This window comes from Ursus maritimus, unplaced genomic scaffold (assembly GCF_017311325.1).
Source record: "Ursus maritimus isolate PB19 unplaced genomic scaffold, ASM1731132v1 scaffold_8, whole genome shotgun sequence".
Taxonomy (NCBI): domain Eukaryota; kingdom Metazoa; phylum Chordata; class Mammalia; order Carnivora; family Ursidae; genus Ursus; species Ursus maritimus.
The window spans coordinates 77,315,549-77,326,399 of NW_024426996.1; the positions used below are offsets into that span (position 1 = coordinate 77,315,549).

Sequence of the window (10,851 nt, forward strand, 5' to 3'; positions counted from 1 at the left end):
TGCTGTCAGGGCTCCTAGCTGGTCCTGCAGACCCACCTTTCCTCTTGGGGCCACTCCCTCTAGTGAGACATACGGCAATTCCCAAACCTACGGGATCTTTAGTCACAGACCTATGGCAGGGCTGGGGTCTCCTAGACCCAATCTGAGAAAATGGGAAAATACTGGTCTGAGTCCAGTCTCCAAGGACTGTCCCACATGGACAGGTGGGCCCCTCTCACTTGCACCTAGTTGGCTGGTAAAAGGTGGGGGGGTGGTCACAGGGTCAAAGCAGACAGTTGCTGCAGGGCAGGCGGGGACATGAAGGGGGCGCATCGCTCATCTTGCACGGTTGCTGAGAGGAACGGGAGCCCTACCAATCTGAGGTGGGGGGTCCAAGGCTGCAGGTCTAGACACTCACTATTTGCTGGGCTGTGGGGAGGAGTGTATCAGGGAGGGCCTGCGTGGGAGAAGGAAACAGCTTGTAAGGGGCTACTCTCAGCGAGGCTGGGAACTTCCTACAGTGTGTGGCCCTCCAACAGACTGAGTTTGGAGAGAGGGAGGCCCCCAGGGCTGCTGCCCAGCCCCCTTCCAAACCAGCTGCCCGAGTCACGGATGGGTTCCTGCTCTTGGTTCACTGTCCACCATCACTACCAAACCCCTTTGCCCTACGTGCCTAGTAACAATATTTGGTGCTGCTTAAAAATGCCGCGTCCTGGAGTCCCGACACCAACCCTGCCAGGTTTGCAGTTCTCCGTTCAGTGGCTCAGAGTGAGCCAGAGACCAATCTGCAGAAGCCCCAGGTGGTGGGTGGGGAGTCCACCCAGAGGGGCCTCCCAGGGGATGAGGAAGGAACTGCTGGGCCTGACATCACCACATCCTCTAGGGAGCGAGGGACACTAAAGTGAGTCGTGAGGGCTTTCTAGGCACTTTATGTAATACTCCCTGGAGCACTGCATAGGACGTGTGGATATGCTCGTGTGAGGGATGTTTACTGAAGGAGTACCATGTGCCTAACCCTGTACGGTCACCTGTCCCTAATGGGCCCAGCAGCCAGCCAGGTGTGAGTCAGCATCACCCCCTGTCCACCTGAGGACATAGGCTCAGCCAGGTGAAGGCACTTGGGAAGTGACTTACTCCTGTGTGACCTCAGCCAAGGCTTTGCGTAAGTCTGTTACCACCACTCTGTGGCCTTCACGTGATTAGAGAGGAAGGACAAGAGCCCAGGGAAGAAAACTATTTCTATTTTCAATGCCCTTCCAAAAATTCTAGGAAGAATCTTCATTAAGTCCACTGAGACCTCACTGTTATTAAAATAGTATTTTAAAGTTTAACTCCTGCACTTTGAATGGAAAAGCTCTCTAGATGGGGCTGCATAAAAGTTGTGTGCCTAAAATATCCTAAACAAATGTAAAAGGTAAACAAACCAGGAACGTATTTTTACCAAATACAGCAAAAGTTATTATCTTAATATGTAAAACACAGGAAGAAGTCAGTAAGAAACACCGTACTTAGGACAAACACGTATTGAATGAATGTATGAGTAGATGAATGAATTACTGAATGAATGAACCAACGAATAACAAACAAACCCAATGGAAATTGTCAAAAGAAATGTTATTACAATTTACAAAGAAGGAAGAAAATGCCCGTATCACCAGCACTCAAATCAATGCAAACAGAAACACAACATCATGTGGCCTCAGCCTCTGGAACTGGCGGGGCTCCTTAGCGGGGACACGCCACGTGGAACGTGGAACCAGCAATGTGGTCGCACTCAGGTGTGACCATTTTGACGATATTAAATCTCTGAAAAACCTCCCTACCAGTTGGCCCAGTTGATTCCACCCCTAGAATCTATCCTGTGAAAGTGTTACAAAAAGTAGGTAGGTAGGTAGGAATCTACGGGTAGAGATATTCACCGCTGCATAACGATAAACAGGGGGAAATGGAAAGGGAAAATCTAGCCGCTGAGAAAGATTAGCTTCTGCCGTTTCCGGGGTTTAACCGCGGGGCAGAAGAAGGCGGGGTGGAAGCGTAGGAGGCAGGGTTAAAAACTGGAAGTCAAGGACGATTTGACTATGTTTAAAAAATAGGCATGGGGGAAACCTGGTAGGAAACCCACCCCAGTGTTGCGGATGCTTTCCTCCAACGGGGTTTCCCTTTGCTCCTGCGCTAAGCTCTCTAGGGGGAGCGGGGGCGACTTGGGGCCAGAAAGGAACAGCATGCGCGTGCACATGCAGACGTCGACGAGGGAGCGCATGCCCCAGAGCCAAGCGAGACCCCAGTGCGCAGGTTCCTGTGTGGCGCTGGGAAGCTCAGACACGGTGCACGGACACAAGTGCCGCAGGGCTCTACCTTTTCACACAGGGCAAGCACAGTTCCAGCTTGGATTATTGCAACCTGTTCTTCGTTTCTCAAATTCTAAAACACAAAAATGGGGGAAGGGCGTTTTACACTGGACCCCACAACCCCGTGCAGTCAGCGCTGACTGGCTTTGACGCCCCTCCGAGAGGCGTCCCCGGGGCTAGGCCCCCACTCTTTAAAGGGGCCGGCGTTCAAAGGCAGCCATATCCTCTCTGGGGCCAAGACACTTGGAGATAGGGGCTGTTCGAGCCAATCTTTTAAGGGGGCAAAAATATCACGTTCTGCTTTCGGAAATCTTCGGAGATCCCGCTCTCCCCCTGGGTGACCGTTTGTGCGCGCTCTCATCACTCGCAGGAGCGAGGGAGGAGCTAAATCCAGAAGCTAAATCGGGAAGCCCCCCTACCCCCCGGTGACACCGCGACGCCCCTGTGACAGCGTGACCCGCCCCTGACTGCACGACCCCGCCCGTGACAGCGTGATCCACCCGCGATAGCGCGATCCACCCGTGACAGCGCGATCCACCCGTGACAGCACGGCCCGCCCACCCCGCGGGGGCCCGGCCAAACAGAAGCCTTACACTGCACGTGTCAGATCTCTTCAGTTAGGAAGAAACCAAACCGAAAGGAAAGGAAAGGCACACAGAGCACACCCAGGTGGAGACAAGAGCGCGCGAGCAGAAGCCGACCGGCATAGTTACCCCGTTATCGCCAAGGATATCTAGCTTCTTCATAAGTTCAGAAATATTCACATCCTGGAAAAGATTTCCAACGTTCATTTTGCGGGAGCTGCCCAGCCCGTGCAGACCGGTCTCTAGCGCCGCAGCCTCGGCCTGGTCCGTCCATCTCTGGGCGCGCGCCGCGGGGACAAGCGCTCCCGGCAGCTCCTTCGGGGTCGAGGGAGAGAAGGCAGAGTGCCTGCCACTCATCCGCGGAGCTTTCCAGAAAGGCTCGAGGAGTAGCGAGGGTCAGAAGGACCCCAGCCCGTAGCCTCGTCTCCCGCCCACTCACTCACTGCGCGAGGCCGCAGTGCTCGGCGCTGCGCTGACGTCACACCCACGTCACGTCACGTCACGTCTCGTCACGTCACGTCTCGGGGTGGGTGCTGCCATTCAGACCTCACACACGCGAGAGTGCGGCTCGGAGAGCTCGCAGCCCAGAGCTGGGAAGTGGCCAAGCTGGGGTGTGCCCTCAAAGCTGTGTCCCACGGCTCTGCACTTTTAACATGGGTGCAAATAGAGTGACATTTGGTGACCCTCTGAAAAATGAACTCTGACTTTCAAAATATGGCGGGGGGCTGGGCCATCTCTTTCAAATCGATCCTATGTCTGGCACAAAGGCAGAATCCCCCTTTACGGCTGAGCCTGGCATTCAGCGGGCCCCTGGCGGTCGGTTTAGTGGAGGCACCCCCCAAGCACGCTACCTTAACTCCTTCCTGGTGACAGAACAGCTGGAGAGCGCTGCTGTTGTTCTCGGGGAAGGTGGTGATTTGGAGGTTAAATGCTGGCGACCTCCGCTCTCTCTCCTGGAGAAAAGATTTGGTTTAAAAACAGAACTTTATTGGATTATTTACCACTTGCCATTTTCCCATGTTACGCAGCAAAAACCAAGGCATTCCAGTTGGCAAAGGCGTTACTAAAAGGCGCACATTCAGACTACCATCTTCTGGTCCGCGAAGGCGCACGCCGTGGTCCCGCCTCTGCAGCGCACTGGATCCCCTGCGGACATGTGTCTACTTCTTACCTACTCAGCTAGGAAGAAACGGTTAACAAGATGTCATGTGTTCACCTGCTGCGAGATGGAAACCCAGGAAGCCACAGATCATCATTGGGTACTTGTTAAGAACCAGTGCGTGAAATTTCAATGACAACTTAGCCACCAGCCATGGAGTGTCCCTTGTGCCCTGTGGCACATCGTTCTCTCATTGAATCCTCACAACCCCATGAGGCAGGCATTATCGCTTTCATTTTGTAGACAGGGAGGCTTGGGGGGGCGAGTCCGGTCACGAGCTATGGGGTGGCAGGACCAGGACACAAACACCCAATCCACATTTTTTTCCCCAAAATAATCTGCTGACTTCATTCACAATTTTTTTTTGAATCGCACTAACACACTGGAGATCATTCTATCCCTGCCTTAGATTGATAGTCAAATCTCAATTACTAAAGAAGGAAAACCAAGCATTTTCCCAGAAGAAGTGCTTGTTAATCAGACATAAAGTGACAGGTTTTTAAAAAGGACAGGAGAAGCCCAAGTAATTACAAGGATATATTATATAGATCTGCCTTTAAAATTTGAGCAACGGACAGGCTGGCTTTATGGGAAGGCCAGCAGAGAAGTCCTTTCCAAATTATACCTTTAAATCGAACTGCTTTTATTTTCTCAAAATCACAGTAAGATAAGTAAGCATGCTTTGGACCATTCCTGCAGAATCTAGTGACAGCACCCATGGGTCTCTTTAGTCACTCAACGAAGAAATGTAACCAAATGAGCACTACCTTAGATGGTGAGACCTACCCAGATGTTCTAGGATAAGGTGAATAGGGAGGGGAGGGAGGGGGGCCTTCATTCAATTTACTTCCCCAAAGCCCAGCCTGGCTAACCTGATTTGAAGCAGTTCAGGGAGGAAAGTTTATTTCTCTTATTAGCCAAGAAGACCAAAATTCACAGTGGTTCCATTCTATGGATGCCTTCCTACCTACAATACTTAAATGGAGCTTCCATAGAAGATGTGACAACAGAAAGCTCTTATTTTATACAAACAAAAGTCAGAAAATTGGTTTCTAATGGTTCTGAAGAATGGTGGAGACACTTAAAGAAAAGTCTAGCACACTGAGAAATGCTCATGGAAATCTGAGAAAGACTTGCGACAAAGCCCTGGGAAAGGCTTCCTCACTGGCCGAAGTGTGAACAGTGATCTCGCATGGCTTCCGGCTCCTGCTGTGTGAATGGAAGACCCCGTTCACGCTCAAGCAAGAGTTGAGTTGCACGGTTTAACACTTAGTTTGGAGACATTCAGGCCAAGGTCCATGCCAGCACGACAAAGGACAAGATGGTAAGTTCTGGTGCAAATAACTTTAACAGAAGCCAGGAGGAGGAAACAGAATGGGAGGGACCAGTGTCGCAAGGGTGCTGGCTTTTCCTCGGGGATCTGTGCATGCAAAGGCTTCAGCGGAGGGAGAGGGGCCGCTCAGGTGCTCAGACAAACAGGTGCTCAGACAAACGAGTCACAAACTTAGGTGATGTTTAAAATGTGGATGGTTTTTAACTGGCAACAAACAAACAAACAAACAAAAAGGAATGTGATGTAACATGGTTGCAATACAATGCTAGGCACCCGAGAGCCAGGTTTCAGTGGGAAGCAGCAAAACCATCACTATTCTTAACGCTGGATTCAACTCTGCGCTGGGGATGTCACTGAAGGTCTGGAACGTGATTGCTACCCGTGAACAGCATTCAGTCTCCCTCCGTGCTAATAGCAGTTTTGAGTTGCAGGTTGAGTTACAAACAGTAAGTTTTCAGTCCAGTGCAAACTTGTGTGACACCCAGGCCTGCGTTCACTGGACGGGGAGTTGGAACAACCGTATGGGTTTTCTTAAATGCCTGTGCAAATTACCTCCCTTCCCCTGCTGGCTTACTTACCTGTGTTTACCTCGGCAAATAGAAAATGGGCCAAACTAGCAGTAAACACACTACAGAGTCAGTTGTGGGCCAGGTCGGACCCTGCTCTTTCAAAAGGAGAGATTCCCTGCATGCAAGGTCACTTAAAAAGGTGTGTTATTCATTGCAACAGTCCTTCTGTCTGGGTTTGCAGAACGCATACCAGGTGACTATGCATGCAGGAAAGAAGTAGTTATGGAAATGAAACACAAATAAAAAAGGCAAAATATTGCAAAAACAAATTATTTTATTAAGTGCAAAACAAGCCGTAGGCAATAAATAGATTAGCTCTGGTACATGTCCAAAGACTTCGGTGAGCATTCTCTCCAGAACATATTAAGGCAGTGAAATTATTCTGAACATACAGATTTAAAAAAAAGAAAAAGGAAAAGAAAAAGAAAAGAAAAGAAAACAACTCTACCACGTCCCTTTACACATGCTGGAGGACATCTGGGAGCTTTTACATGAATTTCAGTTTGGGCTCAAAGAGAAGGTCTGCTCCGTTTGAGAGCGCACAACAGATAGAGTCTCTTACTTCGAGCTCCAGCACTCGGAACTCTAGCAGCTCGTTCTGGTCCTTCGCGTCTTGCATTTCGTTCTTCAGCTGGTTCTCTTCCATTTCCAGCCTGTAAATCTAGAGCAGACCAGCGGTGGGTTAGCGGGTGGGAGGACTGCCGTCTCCGCGGGGGCCATGGGAGACGCGGCCCTCTCAGTGCAGACGGTGCGGATGGGGAGGGTGCCTGCTTCGTCCCTGTGGCCCAGGGCCTGGCCCGGAAGAGGGGCTCCTTATAGACTTGCTGACTAATAAATGATGGGGAAACTGAGGCACAGAGCTGCTAAGTCCCTTCCTGAGGTCAAATGTGAGGGAGGTAGGAGCGCATCATGGGCGCTTCTGATCCCAAAGCCTGTGTGTGTTCTTTTTGCATGTTGTCTCCGGCCCCCTCCCTCTCCCCCTCCCCCACCGCCAGGGNAGACCACTGCGGGAAGGCCCATGCTGCTGTCCACGCAGCCAGAGGGCTCAGGAGAAGGCTTAGCAGAAGCCACACTCCTGAAGGCACAAGTCCATCTGGGAAGGTGGGCTGCCTGGTCCGACACCCACTGGGAGACCCTGGACAAGCACCCTAATGGCTCCATGCCTCAGTTTCTGTCTGAGGAGCATAAAGCTGTCCTCCCTCCTCTGGCTGCAACCAGGACTGACTGAGAGAAGGTGCGCCTCCCTATCGAGGGCTTCCGTGAGGCACAGCCACCTTCGCCTCTCCCTCCTCCTGCCTGGAGAACCACAGGGGGTTCTCCACTGATGGGATGCTGCACCCCAGGGGACATTTACAAACAGTGTGTTTTCTCCATGGCTCCTTGAATTTAGTGAGCAGGACCAAGGGCACGGAATCTCTCCCAACGCACGGGCTTGACCTGCAGGGTGGTGACAGGTCCCGCCCCAGTGCTCCAAATGAAACACAGGGCAGTGAGCGGCCACGCAGCTGGTCAGGGACAGAGCTGGGGCTGGACCAAGCCCCCTCCCAAGAGGGCAAGGCTGGGATCATCCAGGGCGGGCATTCTAGGATGCTCCAAGACTAAGGCCTCACCTAGGTCTGTCTGGTTCCACTAGCATGGAGGGTCTGGACAGAAAGTACACTGGAGGTTGCTAGGGGCTGAGGGGTGGGAGACAGGGAGGGACTACGGATGGGCACAAGGGACCTTTATGGGAAGCTGAAAATGTTCTAGAACCACATTGTGGTGATGGCTGGACAACTCAGTCAATTTACTAAAACAGAACAACTCTGAATTGTGCACAAATAAGAAAAAAATAAAGCTAAGGTCTGTCCCAAAGCATTAAATCTACCCCCCATGCTGTCTCAAGAGACGTCTAGAAAGTTCCATGACCACAGAAGGAAGACAAGCTCAGCTTTGCCAGCGCCATGGCCTCCAGTCCACCAACTGGACCATGATGCCCTGAAGGCCTGCCCATCGACCAGTGCCTTCGGTACCCCCTGGTGGGAGGAGAAGGGCTCTGGAACCCCAAGCAATGGCAGAGGTGGGAGGATGGAAGGAGGGCAGGCAGCCCTCACTGTGTCTGCAGGGTGGCCTAAACCAGCTCTGCGGGCCTCGTGCCAGAGGACAGAACCAGGACCAACGGCTGGGAAGCCCCAGGAATCGGGCTCTGACTCAAGGTAAGGGAGCGGTCCCTCCTCTGCAAGCCGGTCAGGACAGGGTGCCTCCGTGGGCCTCGGAGGGCCCTGACCGTCTGGGCTCGGTGATTCTCTGAGGGGCGTGAGGGGATTCATGCCCACCTACCTTTTCCAGCAAGTCTTGGTTTGTTCTGATGAGCAGCTGCTTCTCTTCCACCCACTTGGAATCCTAAGAAAAAGCACTAAATATGTTCACACTCCTCAACGCAAACAGACAAAGGAGCCAAGGCGGTGTCAGTGACCAGAAGGCAATAGAAAACTCTCTATGGAAAGGTCAGAGAAAGGGACAGCCTCTGGAAAGACTTCATGATCCCTCTAAACCATTACGCCCAAAAGAGAGAGACGGCAGGTTTGCGGGGCACCCCTTCCCCATGCCTCACGCTCCCTGAAAGCCCGTGGAGTTCGTGCTGTGAGTGTCCTGGATGGGAAGGCAGCTGCAGAGGGACCGAATCGGCCCTGCAGACCCGCTCAGGCTTGCTCACCACGGGCCGTGGGCCAGCACCCAGGCCACACCCCGAGGGTCTGCCCCACACCCAAGGACCTGGCATCGTCATGTGGATGCACTTTTGTGCATTCTGGTCCCGCTGCCCGTGATGCCCTAACCATGTTTCTTTGCCTGGTCGGGTCCTATCCAGGGACGTCCCATGAGCACAGGGCGCTAGGCCTTGTGGCACCCCCAGTGCCTAGCACAGGGCCTGGCACACAGCTGGTGCTCAATAAATACTGGAGGGCAGATACATGGATAAAGGAATAGGTGAAAGAACTTCCTTCTTCTCTTTTCTCAGCTCTGGTGGCCTCCAGGGCTTCCTTCTATCAACATTTATCACCCTGTGTTGTCCCTGGTTGACACATGTAGGCCCCACGAGGCTGTGAGTGCCATAAGGACAGAGCCGTGTTCCACTCGTTTTTTGTCTGGAGCAGACTGTCTGCAGCTGTCCCTCCCAGCTGCATGCACATGACCCTTTGCAACATGACTTTGCAGCTCCTCTCAACAAGACAGGATGGCTATTTCTCCAACCCTGAAGCTGGGTGTGGCTGCAGTGCACATTGGCTCCTGGGATATTCGCAAATTGGACTCGAGCTGAGGCTTGGAACATACTTGTGCATTGAGGCCTTCCCTTTCTTCCTGTCCCAAGACCGCCAGGCAAAGAAGCCAGGTTCGCTTCCATGAGAATAAGAGACCACGAAGAGAGATCTGGCCAACAGTGGGTGCCAATGCCCAGACTGGAGAAACAGGCCATTTCAGGCCACCTAGTCCCAGCTGATATATCAGCAAAGCAGCCTCTAGAATGACCCCAGATGAGACCAGCAGAAGAACCACACAGCTGAGCTTAGTCCAAACTGCTGACCCACGGGGTTGTGAGCAAATAAAATGTGTTGTTTTAAATAACTAAGTTTTGGGGTGGTTTGTTACGCAGTGATAACTAACTGACACATCCCTGCACACCAACCACAAAACTTGGTATAGGGCCAGGGCTCTGGTGGGTGCTCCCTGAACAAATGGCCATTTGTTTTGTCCCAAACTGGCCCCTCCATTTAGCAGGTGCTGAGGGCAGAACTGGCCCACAAACACAGGGCCGAGCACCCTCAGGTGGGGATGCAGAACTTAGTTGAAGACAATGGTCAGGTGACATGTGAGCTCAGCCTGCAAGAGGGGCCGAGATGAGTGGCGGGTAGAACAGAGTTTGAGAACAGCCTTCTCACCCAGCTGGACTCTTCCCCGGCTGCTTCCTTCTCCCTGCTTCTGCTTCCCCAGTGTGCAAAGTACTATTACTACCCCGTTTTAAAGATGAGGAAAAGAGACAATGTTAGTTGTGCGGGTCACGTAACATGTCAGGCAAGCCAGTCCCCGTTTGGGTGAAAGGTGCAGAGGCAACAAACCACCTTCTCCTGCCCTCTGTGCCTCCAGTATGGGAGCCCTGAGTCACCCCACAGAGTGGGCGACCCCCTGCCTCCAGGAGGGACAGGCAGTGTACTGAGCAGGAAATAAGCCTCATCGTGGTAAAGCTGCTGAGAAGTTCCAGCTATCTCTTACCACGGGGAGGACGGCTGACCCGCACTGACCCCAGGTGAGCGCTGCCTTTGGATGTTACCGTCTGAGAGGCTGGACCTCCACCCAGAGCCCCCTCCACGGTCTCCCCCAGCCCAGGGCACGGGTCTGGGTCTGCGCTTTGCCTGCCTACTGTGTCCCGATGTCATCCCGGCCTTGTCACGCTCAGAGAATGTGCGCATGGAGGCAACTTGACTCTGAGAAACTCAAGGGCCAGGATTTCCCGCGACAGAGTCACACACAGTGTGGAATCGCGACATGCGGGCTGAGGGGCCAGTTCATTTTCAGAATGAAGCCCTGATAAACAATGGCAGCTTTCCTCCAGATTCAAGTCAAAAAGGAATTGGGTCACCGCGTGCCTTTCCAAATTGTCTCCTACTTTTGCACTCTTGGCCAAGAGAGAAAAAAACCAAGTTAGAATTTCATAACGTGTTTTGGTTTTTTAAAACTCTGCGAATAGGCACCTGAGCTAGGATATTCTCACCTGGGTTCAGCCTGGGTATTTTTCTCTAATGTCTCTGGAGCAAACAACTCAGACCCAGAGAGAGGGGCCCCCTCGGCACTAAGGCCACAGTGACACCACGAGGGGACAGACACACGAAGAGCCACACGATCA

General features: G+C 52.5%; 1 protein-coding gene and 1 long non-coding RNA gene across 7 annotated transcripts in view; both read right to left on the minus strand.

Annotated features, from left to right (window-relative positions):
• Positions 1 to 1,576: 1,576 nt before the first annotated feature.
• Positions 1,577 to 3,926, minus strand: LOC121101459. Its single transcript, XR_005833449.1, has 3 exons — positions 3,763 to 3,926; positions 3,041 to 3,094; positions 1,577 to 2,400 (listed from the first exon to the last, which is right to left on the minus strand). It is a non-coding gene; the product is annotated as an uncharacterized LOC121101459 (long non-coding RNA).
• A 2,302-nt stretch (positions 3,927 to 6,228) lies between these two features.
• Positions 6,229 to 10,851, minus strand: part of JAKMIP1 (janus kinase and microtubule interacting protein 1) — a 106,638-nt gene continuing 102,015 nt past the window's right edge. For all 6 annotated transcript variants that reach the window (XM_040625109.1, XM_040625111.1, XM_040625112.1 and 3 more), the window contains 2 exons: positions 8,292 to 8,354; positions 6,229 to 6,633 (listed from right to left, as the gene is read on the minus strand). In XM_040625109.1, the coding sequence (XP_040481043.1) occupies positions 6,460 to 6,633; positions 8,292 to 8,354 (237 nt within the window). In that variant the 3' untranslated portion in view covers positions 6,229 to 6,459. The remainder of the gene's footprint in view (positions 6,634 to 8,291; positions 8,355 to 10,851) is intronic.